Genomic DNA, 27,402 nt, shown 5'->3' on the forward strand with positions numbered 1-27,402 from the left:
TGCGCACACAAAGGCAATCTTATTTGTTCAAGAATTGCTCTAGGTCACAGCAATTGAAGCTGGCACGACGAGCCGCACTCCAGAAAAGAGTGGCTCGCTGCGGAGTGCATTAGCTAGAGCACCACTGCTTTGTGCTGCAAAATGCAATCAAATAGCTCGATGTACACATGCTTTTTCAATGCATCCAAACAATCATGCAATAAACATTGCTGAATATGAAGGAGCTGTTGATTAGCAGAGCACTACAAGCTGATTTTTTTTTTGCGTTGCCCTTCTTTCCGTCTCTCTTCTACCTCTTTTCATGTGTTGGATTGACTAATAATCAAAGGCTTTGATTGCTTTGTGTGATGAGTGGAGCTAGTACAGGCACTCAGTGTGCGCAGGTAGCTAATTTGTTATTCACTAGTTCTATTAAGTCAAAGGTGTTTGCAATAGAAAGCAGAATCAACAAAATCCAGCTGAAGAGATGCTGCAATTGTAATGATAGCTAATTTTTTTTTTTTTTTTGGAAATCTGCTGTCTCCACAAGCAGTCGGAAATATTCAGTCTTCTTTTGAGAAACTAATCATTTTATTCATATTCTTTGGAAAATGGGATCATGTTATACTTAAAAGTTCAATTGCCACGGAATGAAAAAAAAAGGTGTGTCTTAACTAGAAGCACGCTTAAAGGCACAATCACACATATTGTAATTATGTAATGATTAATAATGCTGCTTGGAAGAAACTGAAATAATGCTTGTCCTTGTTATACAATCATTGAATTGATAACAATTGAATTCGGTCAATGGTGAATAAAAAGTCTAGTTAAATATACATTAAAAACTTCAGAATGAAGCGACGGAATCTTCACGTATTAATGATATTTTGTGAAGTCACTAGAATTTTGATTAGAAGGTAAAGGTTTCTTTCAAAGCTGTAAGACATATAAATGCTTTTAAAACTAAACAAAAAAGGAATATAAATGCTATTTGTATATCACACCATTATCATCATATTTTCTGTAAATTATTTTACTGCATTACAAATACTGCAAATAAATTTAAACCATTTGCTCACTTTGGTACACCCACACATATTTTCTTTCTAATTATTATTGAATGGCTGTTGCAAACCACCCTGATGAAAAATCTGTTTAATTGGGTGGGAAATGTTTCACTCTTTTCGGTCTCACAGGTTTTGGAGGATTTTCTGCAATTTTTAAAAACTCCTAAGAAAATCAATTTAGCTAATATATGATGTACATCAGTATGATCTGTAGTTTATTCTTTTCCGAAATTCAGATTCATTTCATTGGGTTGGATATACAGTAGTTGAAACACACAAGGGTTGAATTGGGTATAAGCTAAGTTTAGCTAGCTAGCAACTCTGCAACATTTCAGCAGTGGAAACAGACAAAATTCACAGATAAACATAAATACAATAAAACAGTACAGTGCAAAAAATGAGAATCTAATGGAAATCTATTAAAGAGGAGAGGGAGCTTGTCTCTACATCATACAATACGCCACCTAGATATTGTGTAAGTGTGCAAGAACATGTAGCGGTGGCAATGCCACAAGGTAGTTCTACTTCTTCTACTACTACTACTACTACTACTACTACTAATAATAATAATAATAGCGAATAATAATAGTAATACAGGTTTAGTTAATACTGCTAACATGACATATGATGATGACGATGATGTTAATATGCTCTAGCCCTGGAGGTCTGAGGGTTAAAGAGGTAAAGTTAGATAATTAAATATGGATGCTTAATAAATAGTCAGCACAGAAACACAGAAACTTCTGACTCCTGAACCAGTCTATCTGCCTGTTAACAATTGATTGATGAAGTTTAGTATATAATCTATGCACGCTATATAGACAGGTCCTTTTTTCTTTTAGTTCCTTTGGATTGTCCAGATTATGATTGCTGTATGTTTAGTAGATAATCCAAATACCATCAACCTCACTCTTTCGTTTAATTTGCATTGTCTAGTCTTGACTAACATTGTCGGCATGTTGTTCAGCATCAGCTGACTGGCTGCTTCATGGTAGTCTATAGAGTGTATACAACAGACTGTACAACTAACTAATCTACGATATCAAAGAGGAAATTGTGATAAAGTTTGCTCATCTAGGCAAAATATTTCATAGAAAATGGTTTCCAGAAAAATCAGTACACTGACTATTAAGTTAAAAGATCTGCATATCCTGATTGCTCACCTCTGGTCAGGCATAAATAATTTTAATGTAGATCTTTTTGCCCCACCCTAATCAGCACAATGTGATTGTTACTTCCACATATTTTCTTCAATCTCTATAGAGATCATCTGTAATCTAAGCCTGACTAAAAAAATTAAACTACCAGAGAAATTAGACTATTTCACATGCTATTTATTTACATGAATAAAACAATGACATCCATTTTTAAAGCATAACTTTCACTGTCATGCATTATAACATGATTGCATTGTACTTCACACAGATGCCTCACATAGCTGAGTGCTGCTAGCACTGGTGCTAGACGCAGCTGTGGGCCCATGTGTAATGATGTGAGTGCGGCTCAGGGGAAGACGGCCAAGGTGAGATTACAGCATGCTCTTGGGGTTAGAACAGCACCCGTCACAGCTGTCACTGTCTTACTGACCCTCATTGACCACATGACAGAACCAACAGCTGCACACACCAAAGAGAGAGACAGAGATGAAGACAGGAAAACCTGTAGAGTGTGTGTGTGTGTGTGTGTGTGTGTGTGTGTGTGTGCACTATGCAAATCATTCATCGAAAGTAATAGAGACCAACATTTTACCTAATGTGAAGAAAAACAGCTTGAAAGAAATAGTGAGCAGTATATCAGTTCAATGCATACCATCTGTGAGGATTTGTTACCAATATCAAATCAAACAACATTAATACAAACTAATCTAAAACAATTCATACCAAATAAAACTACTATTAATGCTCACTATGATCCAGCACGACTGCAATAAATTTTGAATAAGCAAAATATGAACTGCTAGAGTAATAAATTGTTGCTAGCATGTGGGGGAAAAGGCCAGCCGAGACTTTGTGTGCATATGTGGTGCAAACATAGTGGCAAATCTAATTAAATCAATATGTCATCCACAGACATGGTGTTGAGTAAAGGTATTGTGATTTACATTCCTCACAGCCATTCATGGTCAGGAGCCAAGGAAGCAAAATTGGCGATGCTCTCAGCGTGGGATGGGATTGAATATTTTCTCTACCCTGTCAATCACAGCAACAGCAGCCAATCATGCGTATCTGTGAGCTCAGGTATGCAGAAGAGGGCAGATAGCACTTTCTTCCAAAGATGTTATGCTGCTTTGTGTCAGCAAAACCACACAGTATACAGTGTTCAAACTGAAGTTGCGATTTCTAATTCCCAACAACCTGTAACAATACAGAAATGCCTTCTCATCTTGAAATTTTTACTTGTCCCGTTTTCTCAATTAACGTTTAGGAAGTGATGTCAAACTAATATTGCCACTCACACTGTGAACAGTGTAAAGTCCACATTCTCTGCTTTTAGCTTGAGTTCGGTTAATATACGAAATATTTGGTTAAATCTATAAAACTGATCACACTAATCGCTGTTATTAGAAGGTAATCATCAACAGTAGCGTTATCACTAACATTACCGGGATGGCTTGTCACTAGACTACTCACTATTGTCACCTCTATCAGGTGTCACTAGGCTAGACAGAGGCACTGTAATATTTAAATAAGCGTAGCTCTGAAATGGTAACACATTGAAACTTCATATGCTACTTTGACATAATATTTTACAGTGCATTTGCTTGGATTTTAACATAATTCGATAAAATACATTACCACCATTAGCCACCAGCTTTCAGTAGGAATTTGACAGGATTCGCTGGTCAGTTGCCTTGTAACTTAAACGATACGTCATTCCAGCTATTCTCTACTGTCCTATACATAACTTGGTACTACACTACAAAAAAAATGATGTATAGATTACATTTGAAAAAAATCACATTTCGCAATAAAACATGACTTCATTGCTTAGAAACTTCATTTAATAAACAGATTACTAGACTGAATGATGTCAAGCGTATGATCAATTCACGTAGTATTACCGTAAACCAATTACACCGTGAAAGCTCACGAGGCTGTTGGCACTGATGGGAACTAGAACTATAGTATTAAATTTAGCCAAGTAAAGCATCACGCATGGTAGAGTAGCACACTGATAATGTGTCTGCTGCCCAAATTGTGGGTTTGATTCTCAGCTCAGGTATGAGCTCAGTGTTTGGTTTAATTCAGGGCTTTAAAAATATGTGATCAAATCATGCTGGATTTACCAAAACTAACTGTGTTAATGTTACTCAATTCAATCAATGTAAACATTTAAATTCAAGTGACCTTTTTAAGTAAAGTCCCATACTAAGCCTACCAAAAGTCATTAAATGTATTTTCTGTGTCTTGTCCATATCCATTATTCAGTATCAGTCAAGCTAGGTCTTTACAAAGGATATGAGACTTTTACTTCATCATAAACAAATGTAAAAGCATCCGGCAGGAGTGAGCAGACAGAGAGCAGCATGTGGCGAGCGGACTTATGGCATGAGCAAAGATTCTGGAAAGCTTTGCCCTAGGCAATATAGTTCAGTTTCAACTGAGCAATCTGAGGACAATTTGTGGATTTTACCGCTGCACCACCGCTTTTGTCAGCTTTCATGCTTTGAAAAAGGGAATATAAGATTAATGGAATTTAACCGAGTTAGAGAAAGATTGACTGAACATTTTATCGGGGCTGAGATGAATAAGCGTGAAGCTGAAGCCCCCCTTAAATAGAATAGTCTTTGGATATTATGCGTTTACACTGTGCATGCTGGCATTATCGTAGCCGCGGATATCACTTCAAATTCACTTCTTCTGCCAAAACTCGGAGGCTCATGGCTGTAATACTGTAATAAGAAATAACCTTAGTAACTGCTAGTTTAAACCCAGAATTAATTCTATTTCACTAAGCAACGTAGGGAGCACACATCTTCACGGAATAGTTTAGGTTATAGCTTTATATGCTCATGAAATTTACACAATCTCTGTATTAAATTCAGAATTGAACCAGATAGTGAGGTTTTTAAATACCAATTTGAAACTCTCTCACATATATAACAGAAAGGCACAAGACTCTTTATTCTTTATAGAATCTTTGTAATTAAAGTATAAATAGTTTCAAAATCTAATTCTTATATTAATAAAAACGCTTAATAATGTAGATGTTATTCTTTCTGATTTAGACTCTAAAACTCTGAAAAGTGCTACGTCCCAAAATTTCCAGTTCCATCCAGAGCAGAATTTAATTTGGTAAGCCTCTGCTGAGTGAAAATGTAATTAAATTTGAGTGTGTGTGTGTGTGTGTGTCTGTGTGTGTGTGTGTGTGTGTTTCAAGTAGAATACGAGCAAAATTATTTGGTAAATTCTTAATCAGTACATTTTGCAGGTTGCATATTTGAGAGCAAATGTCACATCCGTAAAGCTGGAATTGCCTACACCGATAATCCTGAAAATATCCTTCTTCTACCACCCTTAAAGATCTAATTATAACAAATAAAATGGCATATTAAAGAGGAAATAATAAAGATCTTGAGAACACATTCCAGGAGTTTTTCAAGCCTGAAAAGTTAAATAAAATCAAATACAACGCTGCCATGGTAACATGTGGAGAAGGCTTTAGGACATGTCAAATTCGACAGGTGAGGTTAAAGGAACATACCCACCACACAGGTTCACCTGTCATTTTAATTGCTTCACCAGTCATGCTTTTAACCAATTAAAGTCAATTCCAAAGACTTCCCACACCACCAAGGGAAAAGAGACTTTTTTTTTTACCAGCAGTTCTCAAAATGTCATTTATTTGCCTCGTAAATACAGCAGACTTGTTGAGCTTATGCCAGTCTGAGATTCCATGTACCACAAAAATTAATCTCACCAAATAAAAAAGATACTTAAATCCACAAAACGTCTAACAAATATGTCACAAATCTCAAAAGCAGTGATTAAACAAATGAAACATAGCTAGAGATCATTAAAAAAAAGCACTATTAAGAACTGCCTATTTTTAGCTTCTTTTTTAACTGCCTATCGATGAGCTTTTTATGGCAACTGAGCAAACAGTGTCCATGATTGTAATCATGTCTTAACTGCAGAGGACAGCAGAGAGCAGTATGTGAGCTCACAAGCCTCATCAGCTGTAATCTGGCCCAATCCGGCCATTAGTGTCTCTGGTCTAACCTGAGATCAGTCCTGGCACACAGATAATGAGGGGAGGCAAATACCGGGGTGAACATCTTGACCCGGGCACACAGCAGTGAGAGCTGAAGGACTTCACACATTCTCCAACCCTGCATGCCAGACCATGGCCAGCTTCAACGCACCCACCCACAACGGTCCACCCACCCCCACACACACACCACACACACTTCACACATTCTCCAACCCTTTTCCCTGGTCAACACACAACCATGGCTACCTTCTACACCCCCAACACACACAGACACATCCTAAAAGTGCTAATTATTAGTTGTGAAATACTAAGCAGATGTATTAATAGCAAACAGAGAATACCTCTGACTGTGAATAAGCTTTAAAAGCAAAAAACAATAATTGAGTATAACATTTCCCCGCCTTTCAAACATTCAAATAGGTACCAACATTACAATACTAGAGAAACAACCCTATTTCATTCAGGTGTACCATTTCAGGCAGAAAATGGCAGTGAACATTATAATACTGAAAAAAAGCATTCCAAATACCAACCTCTCTCCTGAGGCTAGAATACTGAACAGAAATCTGGGCCCCAATAATAAATAGCATCATCTTTGGGCCTTTTGAATAAATAAAAACTACATGCCTAATATGTGTGCGACTTTATAAGTAATATAATATATAAAAAAAAGAAGATAATATGAATCGAATCAGCTGGCATTTTCAATGCATGGTTTTAGCCTTGATTTCTGTGTAGGGGTTGAGAATAAATATGACTGATCACCAACAATGGCACCCAGACAAAGGTCACTAAAAGTGCTCCCAAGGTCCTGGCTTTTTGAAATTCAATTGAAATTTTTTGATGTCTATTGAATGTGGTGTGGGGAGGCTTTAAGGGCACTGTATTCCCCTGGTGAGTCCATCGCACACCGAGCAGTGGCACGGAGGTTAACGATGGCCGCCACCCAGCCCATTGTACAATCAGAGTGAATCAAAGCACAGACAGATGACTGTGGCTACACACGTACGTGCATCATGAGCTTTCATTTAGGGAGAGCTGACCAACCTTCAGTGACAAATTGTAACTGCAGCCTATGCAAGAGAGAGCGAGAGTATGCAACACTGCAGGGTTCAGAGCAAAGAAGCACTGCACAGAATCTATTACGCTGCAAACACTCTTAGTAAGTAAAAATATCTTGAATATAGTCCGATTTATCAGCTTACACATAACCAAATATAAGATTATTAAACCTATTTCTGGACATATTTATTAATATAATGCATTGCACCTTATTGTTCTATTAGCAGATAATTTTGAGAAATAACAGAATTACCTACAAAATAGAACAAAACTATTTCAAGCTTGAAATGAGTAAAAAATGTCTAGAACTAAGTTTTAGTAAACTTATATTTAATTTGTTGTAATTTTGTAATAGAAAACGATAAGAAATTGTTACTTTTTTTGGGGAAGTACTGCCCCATCCCAAAAAAACATTTTATAGTGCTCGTGACCCTAACCTTGTGTGTTCTAGTTTCTGAATGCTTCTTAGAAAAAGCCTGAGCCTGAATGGCAAACAGTATAAGAATGAAAATAAAGAAGAAAAGAAGAAAACCAACGTCCTGTCCTTGGATTTCAATAAAGAAAAAAAATTCAGATCCAGATCCGTGACCAGTGACTGACAGACTCACGAACGTAGCAGGTTTGATGTGACACACCACATGTATCATGTACCTATGGGATGGAATACTGGTGAAAAAATTCAGTAACATCTAAAGGAAGAATAGAAGATGAGTGTGTGTCATGTTAACCCCTCAGGCATATAGACTGTAGACTGGCATGTCACTGCCTAAGCTTCTTTCAGGAAACCCCTTTGTTTCAGGAAACCCTTTCTATTTCCTAGCACTGATACAGGAACGAGACTGCTTTAGTTAACATGGTCTGATGCTTCTGTGAGGCAAAGCCATTTTTTCCTAATTCCATAATGATGCTACAGATCCACCACAATTTTTAAACTTGGTGATGCAGGGAAACGTCTGCTCAACCTTCTGCTGAACCTCCTGTTATTCTGCTTTTATTCTGAAAATTCTCAAATACTCATACTCCAGTGGAAAACATAATCTACAAAATTTACATATCCATATCCAGGGTAAATTTATGATATGAAAATGGCCATGGAGTGGGGTTTGGAAACAGTGCAACTGATCAGCCCTTATATTATGTCGCCAAATGTTTGAATACAGCAATAAAGGAATTCCTACTGAATCATTGTTTTTACATACTACTACTACTACTACTACTAATAATAATAATAATCATAATAATAATCATAATAATAAGTAATAAGTTGTTGTTGTTATTATTTAATAGTTATTGAAATATTTGCATTTTTTTTTGGTATTTTTTCAGGGAAACACCAGTGACATGAGGGAAACAGAGAGACAAGCAACACTGTTTTTTCCACTATAATCAGCAGATAATTAAAGCAATTGGCCACATTTATTCTCCACCATGTGCCTTTGGGTGAAAGTTTACGGATATTCATTCTGAATGTGCAGGATATGAGTGTAGCATGAAATTGGCGAAGTGTAGCTAACCTTGTTAACTCTGGCAATTAAAGTCATGTCACAGACTCATATCCGCACAGTTACAGGCGGAACAACCTGAAACAAATACAAATGAGTAGACTAACCTTCTCCATCTCTGCCAATCTCCTCTACCTCCCAGTCTGAACAGGACATACAGCCCTGCCATGACAACAGCACATTACATGCTTCATCACAGGTCTAGTTGCCACACATTTTCTCTTTCTTGTCTCTTTCTGTCTTAATCACCACACATTAAGTGGAACATACAAATCATGGATAAAAATAAATCGTTAGACCTCCTGCTGAGCAGAAGTGTGAACAGGATGACTGGTGTTCAAAACATTATATTCCACATAGCGCAACTCTCAATATTCTCAGTTGTGTATTTCAGACTGAATGACACAAATAAGGCTGCATGCTGTACTCGCAGCGTTGTATCAGTGTGCAGAAAATAAAACTGCTAAACAAATGAACTGATACTAGTACTAAATAGAAAGAACAAAACAGATTCCTTTTGTTTTAAATTTCCATATTCATTAGGTATTACTATAGTATTATATTTATTAGTTATTCGATTTATATGTATTGCAATAAATTGTTTATATATTTCTGTATTTTACATTTTGCTTATTACTGTTTTTCTTTGCTCCCGTCTTTGATAAACAGGAGGCTGTTAAACATCACAGTGATTCTTAAATCATGTTGGTTCATCAATATCAGACACTTGGCTGAAATGCCTGATTTTTTTTTTTACTCATTGGTGTAAAAAACTTTGGCTGACAGATTGTTTGAGACTGGCCACTTGATGCTATTACACGTTGTTAAAGGATAACAGATTTTATGTGGAAAACATAAATACAAATATTTACTAAGGTTTGACAGGGTTGATATTTGGGTTGCACTGTTTCTTGGGAAATAAAAAAAAAAAAAACGCTAATGAAATTTATTTCTGTGTAATCTGTGTACAGTTGCTGTGGCACTACAACTATTACATCAACCAATAATCTTTCAGATACATTCTCTGGAATATGAATATGAACATAACCTTTTTAACAGCAGTTAAAAACGCAGGCACAGCTGTAACACATTAACCGACACTGGGAAAGAGAAAATATGCTGATATTCACAAAAACTTCACACTGAGGAGGGGAAAAGGCTGCTCAATCAATTCTTTATAAAATTCATCCCACTTCACCGAAAATATATTAAAGATTTCCTGTGTACACATAAATATCACTCAAACACATCGAGAACTGGAATGATTTAGATGGGGTTTCGTTCATCATGATTCAATCATATTTAATATTTATTACATTTAAAAATGTCATTTTTCATTTTAAGCAATTACCTTACATTTAAAACATACACATGCATGCACGCACACACACACACACACACACACATACACACACATACACACACACACACACACACACACACACACATACACACACACACAAAATCGAGTGGCATAGGTTCAGTCAATACCACCATGGTCCACTGGGGGGCCAGGACCCAGAGGTCAAAACACACAAAATATATCCAGTATAAAAAAAATATGAATTAAGAAAATAACAATAAAAAAATATACAAACAAAATACATGTTTAAGTGATAGCAAATGAATACATAAAGAATATATACATGATATCTGTATTATATATTTGTGTATTTGTTTAGCTTTTAATTTTTTTGGTTTATTTGTTTTAGCATTTTCTTTGTTAGCGAGACAGACTGCATTATGAAAATAGATGTCAAAGTATTTTTAGAACAATGGCCACAAAAGGTTTGCTTTTTGTTAACTGAGTTTTAAGTTTAAGGTGTAGGTGTAGTATTAATAAGTTGCATTAACCACTGTGTCAGTGAACATGAACAGTAAGATAAACATGTGTATGTACACTGGCTGCAGAAATCTTTAGTATAGATTCAGCCAATTATCTCACACTAGACTGTTCTTCCTAAACACACGTCTTCATAAAAAAGAATTCAATTAATTGCTATTTTGATGCTGTTTGTGCCTCCCTGATGATGTATTTATCTCTGAGCTGTTTAAATTTCACTAGGAATTATGCTCATTTACATGCAGTTCTCTGTAATCCTCCTCTATCTTTTCTTAATGAAGTTAAGGAGATTAAAGCAGATTTTGCAACAGCCACTGCACACTAAGGATTCTTGGTCATCTTCCCACCGCACTCCATAATTCCATTTGTGATGCAGATCAGTGAGATGAAAGTAGATGAAAATTCACATTTAACACACTGCTTGGTTTGAAAAGATGCAATTCTAATAGTTTCTCTATTAACAACAAGCTCGACAATGCATGGTAAACCAAACAAAACCAGGCTACACTGTACCAAGACTCTCCATCCCTGCACAAGGTTAGGGGCTCGGGGTCAGTCAAAGCTTTACTACTTACAGCTCCATTTATGTGACGTGCAAACAAATCACTCTTGCGTGTGAGGACTGCTCTGTGCAAAAGTACCAAGGTGGTTATCGAGCAAGAAAAAACAAAATGTACAGGATGTCCAAACTGTGCATCCCAGTGTGATAACTACTCTGTGAGTATTTAAAGGCCCATCTGAAGTGTTTACTTAGTGGTAGAATGCAACTCACCACAGGTAGCCATGAAGCTGACACACAGCCCTGAGGGAAGACTCCTCCCCTCACATATAAATATCTCAGAAATGTCGGCCAAACGGCGGCAATAAACTCATTTGTTCCTCCAGTAATGAAGAATGACTAGCCTCCGCCCCATACACACTCATGCTCTTCCTCTTTGCCACATCTGTGATTGTTGCCATGGAGACCTGTGTCTTACCTCATGGCTTCCCGAAGTGCTCCGCGCTCGCTCAGTGTCGTGTGTTTGATGTCATCAAAATTGTTCTCCAGCTTCACGCAGCTCTGAGTGTGAGAGAGAGGATGAGAGAGATCGGCAGAGAGAGAGAAAGAAAGAGAGAGAGAGAGAGAGAGAGAGAGAGAAAGATGATGTTATAAGTAGAGGAAGTAGTGCTATTTGTTTGGTTGTTTGTGTCTGATGCATTTCATTGATCGGGGCTATTACACACGCTTTGAACATAATCCACTCCAGTATTACCACCAAGATTTCTCCCCCCCCCCCAACAATCCCTTTAAATCATATGCAAATCAGGGCATTACTTCCACAGGCTGGCCTTCACATTTCATTAAATGTGACACTATCAACTTGTGCCACAGTCGAAAATGTCGCGGTTTGAGGGGCTGGCATGCTGTTGTCATGGCGATCGGCCTCTCCAGCCCCTGACCCTGAAGGTAAGTGCAGGGCTGGAATGAGGCCTGCTGGGATTGACATGCGAGTGATTAGTGAGAGGAGGCTTTTACCTCTCAGCTCCACTGATAAACACTGTGTCCCTCTCTCACTGAGAACACACACTCCCACATGCACACACCCTGATCCCCCTCTCACACTCAAGAGCAGGAGTCATTATCTCTGATAACCCTCACTGACAAACAGTCAACAGCTCCTATTGCACTCTCTTGCTCACTAAGCACACAACTGCATTGCACAGTGGTAAAGTATTGACCAAAAGATGCACTACAGCGTCCGGTAATATTTGGATGGATGTGAATTTACAGGTTCTATAAATGAACCAAATGTGGGAAATGTATTACTGTGAAACTGTGCATTTTGTACAGTACAGCAGCCTAGGTTGTGGCACAAGTCACTTTAAATTTTGCTTTATGAGTGCATCAGCCATGACAAATTCAGAGCTTTATATTGATATATGAAAGCCATGGCCCGGCAGAGTGACTTAATACGAATATAAATTTCAGCCGAGCAATGTTGCTGACTACATTGAATGTGTAGTGTTAATTCAGGAGAAAGCTAACTCAGTTTCCTTCACTACAAAAAAAGGGGGGGCAACGGCAGGTTGCATTTATACGACAAATTTATACATTTATATTCTAACAACAGAATGCTCAGCATTTCATATTGAGATCTAATCTGCATGATTCCAAGCACTCTGCAAGTAAGTGATTCTCCCCCAGCATCCTCCACCAATGTCTTTATCTAATCGAGTGGAATTAACAAATGTATTTGCTTCTAGTTGTTCAAATATTAAAAACACAATGATGGGGAAAAAGATAATTATTGCACTGTTAAGCCTTGTGGGTGACATAATAATATTGCATCCAGAAGCTGAGAGCTATACTTTCTATACAGAATACGTTGTGTGGGTGGATCACAATCATATGCTCTTTGAAAACTACGAATGATAGCAATTTTCCCCAAAATGTTATTTATACATATTTGATTCACAATGCGGAAAATAAAACCTGTAGATTCATTGAGTATGCCATGTAGGACATAAATCAAAAAAGTCAAATGTAACAAAGTATTTTGTAAATAGAAAAGAAATGGCCTGCAGTTATCTTTATAGCAAAGATAAATAGAAGCAAATAGATGAGAAGGTTCAGCACATTATTTGTAGTGATAGATGCAGCCAAGTGAAGAGAGTTCAGACTGAAGACAAACACTTCTTTTAAGATTCAGGTTAAATTGCGCTAATTATGAGAACCTTGTGACGCACGTGATGTGCCTTTTCTGTCATCGCGTTCCGTCATCAGCCACCCCAAAAAAAAAATGATTACGATGGTTTTAACGTATGAAAAATAACAAAAGTGTGTTCAATTCACCATGGCTTCTATATCTGTGACTTGAGGAAATGTCTTTAATGAAAGCTCGTGACAGAGTCAAATCAGCCATTATGAGTAAAAGCCACTCAGATTATTACTCGGCTGCGAGTACTGTGCACAGCCAGCTGAGCGAGGCACAAAAAAAGAGCCCTTTGTGTATTCCTCTGTACATTAAGAAGCATGGAAATGTGCTGAGAGGAAAAAAAAGACTTATTAGGGGTTACTATTAACATCAAACCCCAACATTATTCATGTAATCTCCCTCCCCTCTACCAGGATGGCTTACACAGGGAAGCATTGCTAGTCTAATCCTTCGAGCTGTTGCTAAATCCTATGAGAGAGGAGTAGAGAGAGGAAAGCTCTGGGATTATGAGTGGGGGGTGAGGGCTATCTGTGTGTTCCAGCTGATAAAACCCATCGATCACTAGCCCAGCAACACCTCCTTATTACATCCCCCGCCAAGCTGAACACCCTCTTTCCTCCTCTGTATCCTGTGCAGGAGCAGCAGGCTGGCATTGGATCAGGCAGAAGCAATCAATGGCCAGGTTGATCAAGTGGCATGTAATGGTGCCAGGTTGTTAGAGATAAGTAACGGCTACTGCACCTACACACTGTTTCACTTACTAATTTACCTCTGCTAAGACAAGCAGCTACTTGCCGCCGTGAGCATCGCCCCCTGTTGGCCATAGCGTCAGGGAGAGAAGCTAAGGGCAGGGGGTCGCTGGTGCATGTCTTAATGTGATGTCACTATAAAATCATTACACTGATTTGACAAGCACTCTTACAGTTGTCATAATGAATAAAGTGAGACAAAGTTCTTTTGGATGCCTTAATATATTCCAAAGGAGAAAAAAAATTCATCACCTCCTTTTTATAACATTCAGATGGTTTAATGAGCAATCTGTCTTCCTGGACTATTAGAGGCATGATCCATTTACTTTTATCTGAGAGTGATGGAGTGGAGCATTTATTCTTCATTTTACTCCATATATTTCCCTTCAACAGTGGCACATAAACCTGGCAACGGTGCTGATGCAGCCTCATTCATAATGCTCTATGCGAGAAGAAATGATTCCGCATGCAGAGATTAGAGCGCAGCGACTGGATCTATTGCTGTGCGTCTCTTCCCTTCAAATAAAAGCAACAAAGGAAACATTGCCGTGTTCAGGCACACACTACTAAAACTAACCAGCAATACACAGAATTGCTTTGGCTGTGCTAAAACTAGATCAGGGTCAAGATTAACCAAGGTATTAGACAAGATTTTATACTATTCTTATGCAATATAACAGTCCAGATGAAAACACATAACTGCCCTGAAGTTGATTTTTTTTCCAATAACAGCATGTCCTGAAGTGGTTTATTTCCTCTTAAACTGCAAAATACGACATCCAAGCAAGTAATCTCGAATATGGTGAAAATGATTTAGCATTTCCAAATAAGAAGAATTACAAGACACCAAATCTAAGATTATTAAAGCGATTTCTAGACATATTTTACTGTTTTTAAGCTTTTAATTTTCTTGTTCCAGATTGTTTTTACTAATTCTAAGCATAAATTTCTAGAAAGAGGCAAAATGATCTGCCAATTGAATTAGAAAATGTAAAGCTTAAAAATAGTAAATATGCCATTAGTAATCATATATTTCATTCCTAGCAAATCTTAAAAGAAATTCTAGATGAACGTGACTAACTTCAATATATTTTTTTTATATATATTCAATATATACCACAATTTGCAATAAAACTTTTCAAAATTATTTCATTTAAATACACATATAAATAGTCATTCCCTCAGTCAGATCAACCTGTTGTTTTGAAGGTATTGACAAAAAATAAATACAAAAAAATTTAATAAATAAAAACAGCTTAGGATCTTATTGAAAAAATGCTTCTGTTGTGAAAATCCTCCTTGTTTTTAGAAGTTTTAAAAATGTGTTTAACATTAACCTTCATTAGATCAATAGATTATGTGACTATCGACCACATGTCCCTGTGAGTTGTTACTATAAAAGTGATAGCATAAAGGCATAAATATAAACCTGTGATATGAGTTAAAGTTGGCTCTACTGTCAGATCGGCAGTTATGTAAAATACATCACTACATTCTGACCAATCAGATTTGAGAATTCAACAGCGTTTTGGCAATAGATCATTTACAATAGATCATCTTTCCAAATAGAAGGAACTAGCTTCATCCGACACTCAACAGACAGAGGCGTACTCAAATAAAATAGATCACACCTGATTCGTTCTGATTTGGCGATATTAATTAATAAACTGTTTCACTTGATTTAAAGCCGATGAGAATAATCTGTGATGTAAATTCTAATCTATCGAAGGTTTTTTTTTTAACAGTTTATATTACATCAGTAGACTGTGCTTATCTTCTGGTGCTACAATGACTTGAAATACTAACAGAATTACAGAATAGGATGAAATACAGAATTTCTTTTTCCCTTTTCATTTTTATTGACTCTCATTACTTCATTCGTATAAAACAAAAACCTCCCAAAAGCAGCTTTTAGCAGCAGAGCATCAGCACAAGACAGAAAACAGCGATGACTATTAGGAGGAAGGGTGAGAAGAGTGCACACACACACACACACACACACACACAGAAAGAGAGAGACAGTAACTCACTGTGGCTGTGGAAGTGACACACTTATCCTCTGGCCTGTATAGATGGCTTTCTATCAGGAGATATCTAACACTAGCACGCTGAGGGATTTTTCTGGGAGAGATTTAAGAGTTTACTGTTAAAGACAGAGAAGCCATACTCATTTCTTCCTTCCTTGTCTTCCTCTTTTTGTTCGTGAGCAGGAAGAAAAAAAAACATCAGCTCCTGCATCTCACAAACATACCTGCCCTTCACTCTGTGCTCAGGGTAAGCCTCTCATAATGCAATCTGGAGGCTCATTAAATTGGATTAGACCATACAGGCAGATTAATAAAACCCACCCATCAGTAAACAGTGCTGTTATATATTAAAAAAACAAAAGGCACGTCAAGTGTGTCTCCATTCCTCGTCTCGGCACCTGCTGCAGAACTTGTACCTGTTTGTGTTTGCTAGATTATCTCTGACTCCAACCTGTGCTATTGAAGCAGAAAGACAAATATTGAGAAGCCTCTGGTCAGCTAATAGCTTCAACTCAAAGTGGGCTCTGTAAGGGATGATGCCTGCGGGGAAATGTTTCAAAATTACCTTGCTGACGACATGCCCCCAAGCCCGGAGGAGGGGAGTGAAAAATCCTAAGCACCTGAGTCCTGACAGACAAAGATAACAGCTGGCTATAGCCACCATATTTCTCCCAAACTCATTTGGAATCTATGGACAGTCACTGTTCATAGATTCCCTATAAAATAAAGTTTACAGCCCCTCCAGCATTCGGGAGATTCCACAGAACAATTATGACGACGCTTCTGGGCCCAACAAAACTTATTTTAAGGATCAATAAAACAGTCACTGCTTTTTCTTTACGAAGAGGATAAATCTGCTTCACCTCAATCAATACTGGAAAACTGTATTATCGTCACCAGCTCCACAGAGTCAGCATTCTGATAAAGGACTTACTGGGTGTATTGGGCAATCGACACTGAGAAATGTATAGCATGAGAAATAACACTCCACCAGCAATAATCTCTGTTTTACTGTGTGTTCTCATAGATACAGCAGACAAGAACACATATCTTACTCTTAGCTGTTTTCCCACCATTTTATTCGTTCATAGTTGTAAAGGCAGAAGATTACAGATTAGAGCACTCTTTTTTCTGTTTGGTCAGAAAGTGTTAATTCATTGCATTAATCAAGTTTAATCTCCTAGCGGGCCTTGTATGGCCAGACTCTCCATGTAAACAGATTTTTTTTTAATGTGCAATTGTTGATATGGTTGATATGAAACCATCTGAAAGGAAATTCTGTTTTTAAAGCATTTTTGGAAGGGGTCTCCAGTATCAGTTATTTCCCGTACCAGTATTTTCCTATAACAAGATATCTGCTGTGTTTTATTCCTTACATACAACAGCAGATTATAAAAGAGCAGGAGCCTCAGTGCACTGTCACTAATTTAGCAACTTTAACATACAGAATACATAATGAATGATATCAAATTTGTGATCTATTCCCGTCTGACTATAATGATAAATGAGAAAGTTTTACTTCGCAACAGTACAGGGTGTGGGTAGATAATCTCTCAGACAAAATAACTCCATCTTGTTTTGTGTCTACATTAAACAAGCTGAAGTCTCAGTTGCCTTGAAAGACAGACGAGCACCGTGGCCACCTGCCAAAAAACCAAACACTGGTCTTGAGAGATATTCCTGAGACTTTGACAGCATGTGCCTGGAATTCTAAGATAATTTTGTTTGACAGACTGTGTGTGTGTGTGTGCGTGTGTATGTGAGAACCGTGTTCTTATTGTTCCCTTTTACTGAAGCACTGGTGTTAACAAGGACATGTGTTTAAATCGTTCATCTATGGTTCTGTCTATAAATTTTAAACATACCAATCTGTGTGTGTAAATTCTAAGTTTATTGAGGCAGCGATGCAGTACACAGCAGTGGTCCTTGCTAGGAGACAAAGTGAAAGGTTTTAAACCCGTCACATCACATAACCTCAGCAGACGAGGTCACTTTCCAAGAACACGGACTGTCTAAATATGGATGCAGTCCAAAGTGTGCACAACTTCGAACTGGTTGGTAAATGTTTGCGCAGTGGTTGCAACATCAGTGGATTCAGCAGGGAGTCAAAGGTTAAAGGTAAAAAGTGAGACACTTACATCACAGGCTTTCTCTGTGTTCCTCTTCCAGTGCTTTTTCTCAGCTTTCTTGGCTGCAGTGGAGTGGAGCACAGCATGGCTCTTCACCCTCGGATTGAGGGCAAGGATATTCTACACACACAAAGAGACGAGGGAGGCTGTTAGGGAACGTTTGCAACATAGCAACCATTTTACATCTTTGGCATTTATGCAAAAAGTGGATTAAATGAATAGTGGCATTAACTTGCAAATAAATATTTTTTTTCATGGCAAACTAAGGCTAAATTCTACACGAAGAGCTTTACACATACAGGAGTCACAAAGTTCAAGGACGTCCAGTGCTGTAAAGCCAAATCCAAATGTTTTCATTAAAAAAAAAATAAAAACTCATTTCACTCTAGGCAGAAGTGAAAGAATTGACCTTCACAATGACCTTCACATCTTCACAGATCCAAAATATTATTAGAAATATGGCCTGCAGGTGCTCCAGCTTCATTAATCACAGTCCCTTCCCTCATCTACACTAAGCAACTTCCCATCCTTTCAAACATACAGTCGCCATCCACTTTATTAGGATCACATGTACACCTTTACATTTGTGCAATAACGCAGCACAAAACAAAACCAAAAAGTTTCCATAAGCGCCAACTGGAAACGTCTTGGTGATTAGCAGGAGAACGAAGCTCTAACAACCAGTTAGATAAGGTGATAAGGAGGCTACGGTAACTCTAATAATTACTCTGTATAACTGTGGTGAGCAGAAAAGCATCTCAGAACACATAACACATCAGACCTTGAGGTGGATGACCAACAAAAGCAGAAGACCACATCAGGTTCCACTCCTGTCTTCCAAGAACATTACGTTTCAGTAAGTCTATCATTTCGATAACTAAATCCCAGCTTTCCTACTTTGACAGATGCTTTTGTTTCTTTTCACTTTTTCAACAAAAGACAAAACCTTAACTAAGACAGAATATTAAGTTCTAACAGTGTTCCAAATCCTTGACACCACATGTAATGAGTGAGAGCGATGCATTATTTAGCAGGAGGGAAATATTCAGTTGACTGAGTGCTTATTGTAAATCCCTCTATCAGCCCTCAGGTTCTAATGAGCCTCTTTACTTGGTTGGAGTATACCTCCGGCAACCCCTCTACCTACCTACCAGACCTGTCTCCGGCCCATGCCCAATGAGACACCCTGTTATCATCATGCACGTTCCATCGTCTTCACAGCAAACAGCCTAGACACGTAACCCTCCATTACAATCAGCCGTGCCCCCCACTCGCAGTCCAGACCAAGTGCTCATAGACATGAATCTATAATCATGTCACTTGGAACTTTACTGTATTAACTGCACACAAATACAAATTGCAGTACAAAGAGAGGCAATCACACAAGAGAGCAGATGAGAACACAAAACAGATAAGAGATGCTTTACACAGCAGCATACATGTCTACTGAGAACATTTGTTTTTGCAAGTGCAAGTACATACATGGAACATGTGCCTTCAGCTTACAGATGCAGTGGATTTATCGCCTAGGCACGTTTGTATACATTAGGAACGAGATACTGCCGAGGTAATTGAGATTTTTTTGCAGTTCTGCAATTCCGACATAGCGTTCCTCCTATTCAGGGTTTAACCTGCATATTCCCACTGATGTTCACTGTATCGAAATAAATCCACTGTTCCCCATGAGCACCCAGCAAAGCTATACATTATCTTTTAGATTCTGTTTTTCCATCTCTTCGTTCGATTTTACCCCCTGCCTAAGCCGGCCACCAGCAACCCACCTCAATTAGTGTCCCGCAGGCAATGTGACAACACATAAAGCTTTGTCTTTTCATATTTTCACAGTAGGCTGGATGAAAGCCCATTTCGAAAGGAGGTATGTGGCGTTGAAAAGGGCAGGTAGATGTTCTCTAACCTGCCTCTCTCCAGCAGAGCACCGGCCACCTACATCTCATGCTAAATGAAATGTCCCGCTTTACGCAATGGCAGACATCATCCTATTAATTCTTTAATTTCACACCTAATAAAATGTAGTTAAGGCGCCGCATGAACTACATATTGAAACAATAAAAATACAGGTTTTATTGCGTGTTATGGACTACATTACCTATCCATTTTCATATAATGCAGTGTGGATAAGCCAATATATTCTTTGGGCAGATCCTTTAGGTAAACTGGAGGAGGTAATGGCATGGTTGTGTAGAAAACAGGAATAAGACACTCTTGGGTTCCGCTGACTATAATCAGTCTACAGCTGCAGGAGACCAAATAAAAATAAAAACACATAAAATACACAATACTATATAAAATAGCTCATACACCTGCTTTTTATCATAGTTGGAACATGATACACCAGTGTTGTTAACTAGTTAATGTTAGTAATGTTAGTTGTACTAGGACTGGCAAACACACAAAATATGAAAATATTATTTTCAACTGTACCTTTCTTCTAGGACAAAATAATCTACTTTAAAAAACAATCTTATTTTCACCATTTGATCCTAATAAAGTAGTTTATTTTTGTTAAAACTCAATAATGAGCGGGGGAAAAAAGCATGTTTTTTTTTTTTGCATAGCACTGCTTTGCCCACGTACCGTCTCTCTCCCAGGTCTCGGTAACAAACTTTTAAATAAGCTAAATATCATTATACATATTGTGCGGCTTGCAAATATCTTCAACTATCTATATTAGCAGCTCTGGTCACTCATTACAGCATATGGAGTTCCAATTAGTGAATAATTTGCTGTGCAAAGAAAGATCATGTGTAAGTAATGTGTACACTATCAGTTGGTACTGGAGATAATTTGTGCTACACTCTCAGTGGACAAGGTTTGGGGGTTCATTTGGCCAAATGTAGATTTTAACTGGCTAGCTGTAAGGTCCAGTATACAAGACCTCATGATACTGATCACCGGCTAATGGATTTTTATTGATCGCATAAAACATATAGTCTGGGAAGAAACTAAAAGGTATTCTGTGTTACAAAAACACCCCACTCTCTTTTATTTAAACAGTAGATGCGTTTTCCCTTGATGTCCTATATATGGAATCTTCAACAGCTAGGATTATTGGTGCTAACAAGCTTACCCTGAACAACTGGCACAGTCATTGTGATGCTTGCTGTTAAAGTTTATTTTTTCCCTTTGCAACTTTTACCCAAAATCGTGATCCAATGTATGTGTGTGCAATCTATTTATTTTAATGATTCATTTAAATCACCTTCAGGAGCTGCTTTATCCTGGTATGGTTCATGCTTGCTTCAGAGACTATCCCGGGAACATGAAGATGATAAAGCATGGAAGGCCTTATTTCTTTGTCACGTATACATTTTAGCACACTGAAATGACTTTCTTTGCATATCCCAGGTTTTTAGGCAGTTGGGGTCAAAGTGCTATAGACCTTGCCATGATACATCGGAGAAGGTTACAGGTCTTGCTCAAGGGCTCAACAGTGGCAGCTTGGCAGTGCTGGGGCTTGAACCTTGACCTCTAGATCAACAACCCAGAGGCTTAATCCTATTGAGCCAGCACTGCTCATGATGCTGGTATACACCCTGGATCGGACACCAGGACACCATGTATGTGCTCGTTCACCCCTAAAGACAACTCAGTAACACCATTACACCTACTCAGTTGTTTCTGAGAAGTGGGACAAATTGGAGAATCCTGAGGAAACCCGCACGGCTCCAGAGAAGTGAAGAACATGCAAAACTCCAGGAGTATGGAGCTGTGAGGCATTCGTGCTACCTGCTGTGCCACCATGCTGCACTGTGTCTATTTATTCACATTGTATTTTGTTTATGAATATTGTACTATTCCATTAGTATTTAATCATGCTATCAGTTTTAATTGAAGAAAATCTATGCACATTGCAGTCACACTAATCTTGCAATGTCTTTTAGGCCAAAGCTCTCTAACAGTACACTGCAAAGTGCACTAGACAGTACAGAATCCTTTAACACAAAATGTAAGTAAGGATTACTTTTCTCATCCTTTATGAGACCTTTATTACTAATTCGTACTCGGCTTCTTGTTTGTTTTCAGCTGCGTGACTTACACACAGAATAGTGCAAAAGCCACTCCGCTTAAATATTCTGTTCACAATGCAAACAAAAAGCCAGGAGATGCTGACCTGGCTGCTATGAGATATTAAGAATGTGTTTCTCTAAATGTTTTCTGTAAATCCTGTGTACTGCAGAGGATTTAAAGTGAAAACATTTTTGCAGAAGCACCTTTGTTTTTCTGGCTCCACGAGAGCCTTGTATTCAGCCCGGTATTGACCCACTCTCCTCAAGTGGAAAATGTACAAGAGAAACAGATTCATGTTGCAGCCAGGTTAAAGGAAGCACTAATGATGTTTGACAGAGCTTAATCTGTCTCTGCTACAGCATGTTTTAAATCAACGGAAGAATAAGACACCCTAATGTCACACTGCTTCATAAAGCCTTTAAAAAAAAAAACAGTGCTAAACAGAACAGTTAGGTTACAGAAAAATCTTAAGTGTGCCGAGAAAATGCGATGAATATAATAATCTACATTAAAATGCGATATTAAGAACATGAAGGTATATGGCTTATTTAATGAGCATGTTGTGCTGTCGAGCGTTATGCACGGTCAGCGATGAGATCGATATGTCACACAAGACAGGGCGTACATCCATACGCTTTAATCAATACTGCATGTACTGCAGGGCGTTAGTGTTATTTCACTGACTGTGCACCTGAACAGGAAACAACGCTTGTAGTAGAAAATCGTATGGCACACGCTCGTTGCTCTCACTGCTCTCTGTGTTGGCCTTTCTCTTACACAAACATGCAGACTTTCCTTTCCCCAGGTGCTCTCTCTGCTGCATGGCAGTTAATAAATGTCAGAAACATGCACTATCTAAAAACAAGCATAGATTTTTTTTCCCCCCAGTTATTGAGAACTCTTCGACGATTCCTAGCGGAGACCGCGTGTGTGATCAAACATTATTTAAAACACAAAACAGCCCAATCTCCCTGCTGTTTGTGTGACCTTTTCTGGTCGGACTAGGCCGCAGCAGCACTTGGGGATGCGGGTGCTTTGCGCAGGGCCCATCTGTGTGTGCTGGATGGTTCCACGGGGAGCGGCAGGGTCTTGCTCTATCACTCTTTGGTGATCACCCAGGCCTGAGCAGATGGGAGATCAATAAGCGCCTAGGCCCTAGCCAAGGCATGCAAAACCCCAGCCCCTCAGAGGAAATCAGATAGGAAGGAAGTGTATGATGGACAGAAGGAAATGGCAAATCAAATTTAGCTGCGAGTGGTAATTGATGGCTGGACGAAGCAAATGCAGAGTCCAGATGCATGCATCGCTTGAAACAGTCAGTATTGTTTGAGTTTGCACTCACACACGACCAGTGTAACTATGTACATAAAGCTGTAACGCACATAACAATCTAATTAACCAGCATACAGATAACTCAACAACAATCCGGCGCTGACGCTAAATGTAGCATCCTCTCTATTTTCCGGCCAGTATTTGAGAAGAGAACACAAACCTGAAACTTTCATATGGCTATTAGCAAAGCAGTTGGGCTTGCCCTTTCTCTGTCTAATCAATAGCAGCACCATATTGTGCAATAAATTACCTTGACCTTCGTCATCCCTTCAACCAGACAGACCCTCCGCAACTTGGTATGCACAAGGCATCCCTGCACTTGGCATGCAGAAAGAGTGCGTAGCTAAAACTTAACTCCTTCCTGCATTAATCCCCTGCTTAAAAAGGAAATTATTTACGGCTCAGAGGTGAGGAATAGTTAAACGTGTGCTGGCAATCCGTGCGCTCCATCTTCTGCAGGGATCAATAGAGGAATTTCCACATATTGATCGTCTGTTAGTGAAATAAAGTGTTGGCTCGCAGGTCAGCGGTATTAAATATAGGTCCTGAATATCAGTCACTCGCTTTATGATTAGAAACTCCAACTCACGATACGAGACGCACAGGTAACTATTAGGCACCTGACAAAATATAATCTGACCGTATATCACATCAGAGGACCACATGCTATATAGTTAAAGCTTTGTATGAAATTACCGCATGCCTGTCAATATTAAAATCTATTTCAAGTGTTTTTTTAATACACTCCTAGACAAATACTCACCAGACTATACTTTTAAATAAATTGATTTCTCTTCATTTTTAATACACGTTTTTGTAAAAGAAGTGATCTCGTCTTCATTCAGCTCTTTATGGTATCACTTACTAAAGCCCCTGCTAGGACATGAATTTGTATAACGGTGGCCGAAAATAATCTAAAACAGATCAACAAACCAACAATGCAACAGCAAAAGCAAAAACAGCACAACACAACACATTTTCCAATGCAACAGCAAACTCAGCATCACATCACTATTAACTCAGAGCAGAGCGGCTCTTATGCTCACTGCTGACTGACTACAGCATGCATCAGTCTGTGAGAGAGAGCAAAGCTGGAGGATGTTCACATTAAGAGGAAATATGTGCCTAAAGGCATCTACTGATGCTTTTTATTCATGCTTATTTTCATTAAGGGCATTCACAGGATGTTATCTGAGATGTCAACTTTGCACAGCATTACTAGGAGATGCTGAAAACTCACCAGGTTATTCAGAACAAAGAATTACACCTCACTAATAACGGCATTTTGCTCTAAATCATTTTTAAGGCTAACTAGACACCAAACTGAGAGAGTGAATTTCTTTTATCCTTTTACCACGCACATCCAATCAGCATGTGATGTTCAGTAAGGATTTGGTGTGTTTATGACTTTGCTCTTGAGGTTTTTGGCTTGTTGGTGTATTTGCACTTACAGCCCACAGTAGCTTATACTACATGTCTTGAGTTACTCCCTTCAGTGTACAGAAATAGTCTTTACACAGACCAAACTAAAGATCTGGGCAGTACTCAAGTTTATAATTTCAGAAATCATGTCTACAAGACAATAAATGAGCAAAAACACAATATCAGTATGATGACTATTAACGAGGATGACACCTCGAGGTTCACACCTCTGGCTGTTGAGCTCAGTCACTTGCTATCATATCATTCAGTCGGGTTGGTTCGCTACCGTTCATTATCACGATCAAAATAGATAATATAAATACAAGTACACTTCAAGAACCTCAAAAAATGTGTTGTGTTTTTGATGTGCAGTTTGTAGCCATGCTCAAACCCCTGCTCTCTTATAATAAACAAATTAAGGGATTAAAATAAAAGCAATAATAATCATTAAGACATTAATCATTTTTACATTTCAAGCTAAGAATTGTCTTGAGAGAAAGCTTTCATTAATGCTTCTTATAAATATTTAAGCAAAACTTCTGTATCTGACATTTCCATCTTGAAATGATTATTTTTAAAATTCTAGTCCTAATAATCTTATATTTGTTTCACTGTAATCTCATGATAAGTAATATTCAATCATTTCAGGTACATTCAAGATATTGATATAATCTTGTGTGTCCTTTCACACAATTTATTCAAAGCTATATCGATACTAGGTACAGTTACACATCGTATTAGTAACATATGGGTAGCAGTGCAAAACTGATCACAATTTCCATGAGGCTAAATAGATCTAATTAAGTACTAATTAAGTACCTGTAGTATTTCTGAATTGTCATGTTAACGCTCACATAGGAGACACAGGATCACAGTAGAAGCAAATCACTGCTTTCACTAAAATAGTTGAGCTTTCAACCTGAGGGAAATCTACAATCATTATAATTGTAGTTATTACACAGTGAAGAATTTCACTTATTTATACATAAAGTAAAGGTAGTGCTGTTTTTTTTTTTTTTTTAAAGAAAGGTCCTACGATCAACATCTCTCATATAATGTATATATTTTTACATTCACTGTGTACTCTGAACTACACGACCACTTAATCCTCACACATAAAACTGTACACGTGACTGAGCATACATTCTCGAAACCTTCCGTTTTCCCCTTAAACCAGAAGTTCTGTTAATCAGGAAACTAGTCCTGACCTTGCGCCACCCACTAGTAAGAACTAAATTGTCACAAAGCACTTGTAAACTCATAAACAAAAAACATCAATCATTTTCCCTTTTAATCAGTTAACATATAAGATAAGTAACATCATATAAATAACATAAGGCACCATATAAGATAGATAAATAATAATTAGCGCGAGCGTTTCCACTAAAACCCTGACATATCCTCATAATGTGTGAAAATCAATTTGTTATGGCAAAATTGTCACTGTTGTCTCTAGTGGTACCATAATGAGGTGTTAACATGAAAGGGTTAACAAAAAAAACCTCAAACCATCTGCTGTTCCTCCTTGCGAGGGAGTTGAGGAAAGATAGTTGCATCATATGCATCATTTGCAATCTATTTCCTGTTATCAGTGAGCTCATGAGACAGTATTTTGGTGCTAGAATTCTAGCCCATAAGACTGTGACCCCTCCCCTCTACCAGCGGCCACTCACATACGAGCGCTGAGACAAATCAGACACTCTGTAAGCCAGTTTGATTTGGTCCTGGCCAATATGCCGAAGCCTCATTATTTGGCCTTTGAAATGGTCCCTGGCCATGTTGAGCCTTGAAAAACAATTAGCACAGAAGCAGAAGGTAAATGAACTGTAAAGAAATCATGGCTTGATGACCAAGGCTTTATTTGCTCTCCATGGAGCAGAGAGAGAGAGAGAGAGAGAGAGAGAGAGAAAATGTGGAACAGAAACAGGCTCAATTTGCAAGACATGCCATGGGTGTGTAACCAAGCAGGCTGAAGTGAAGCTCCCTAGGCTATGAAATCCATTGACTGAGTTTGCCAATAGAGTCTGCAGAAAACAAAAGAGTCGTGTGATCAGTTGAGTGTACACTAGCTCCTGTGAGATTGGATGATGAGTAGGCAATACACTGTGCAGTGGACTAGTAGCCAGTGAGTCTGCACTGGCTCCATGACCCCGTCTCCTCGCATGCTTTTGTTTATCAGCAAACACGACTCAGTGACAGGACACAGGCTCATCTCAGCAGCTCTGAATGATTGAAAGACTGACTAAACTCTGCCAGGGGTGCAATTACTCTTCTACCACCTTTCTGTGTCATGTCATGTGCTGCCCTGTACACTAGCAGCAGGGTGGGACAGTCTAGCGCCACGTCCAGCT

General features: G+C 38.3%; 1 protein-coding gene across 3 annotated transcripts in view; it reads right to left on the reverse strand.

Moving 5' to 3' along the window:
- The window catches only part of dpyda.1 (dihydropyrimidine dehydrogenase a, tandem duplicate 1), a 126,840-nt gene that overhangs the window by 93,024 nt on the left and 6,414 nt on the right, over positions 1–27,402 (reverse strand). The window contains exons 2-3 of one of the 3 annotated variants that reach the window (XM_058402872.1): positions 18,278–18,388; positions 11,645–11,727 (exon numbers count right to left, since the gene is read on the reverse strand). In XM_058402872.1, the coding sequence (XP_058258855.1) occupies positions 11,645–11,727; positions 18,278–18,388 (194 nt within the window). Of the gene's footprint in view, positions 1–11,644; positions 11,728–18,277; positions 18,389–20,375; positions 20,523–27,402 lie in introns of all 3 variants that reach the window. The other 2 variants (XM_058403054.1, XM_058402963.1) reach the window with 2 other exon arrangements.

This window comes from Hemibagrus wyckioides, linkage group LG01 (assembly GCF_019097595.1).
Source record: "Hemibagrus wyckioides isolate EC202008001 linkage group LG01, SWU_Hwy_1.0, whole genome shotgun sequence".
Taxonomy (NCBI): domain Eukaryota; kingdom Metazoa; phylum Chordata; class Actinopteri; order Siluriformes; family Bagridae; genus Hemibagrus; species Hemibagrus wyckioides.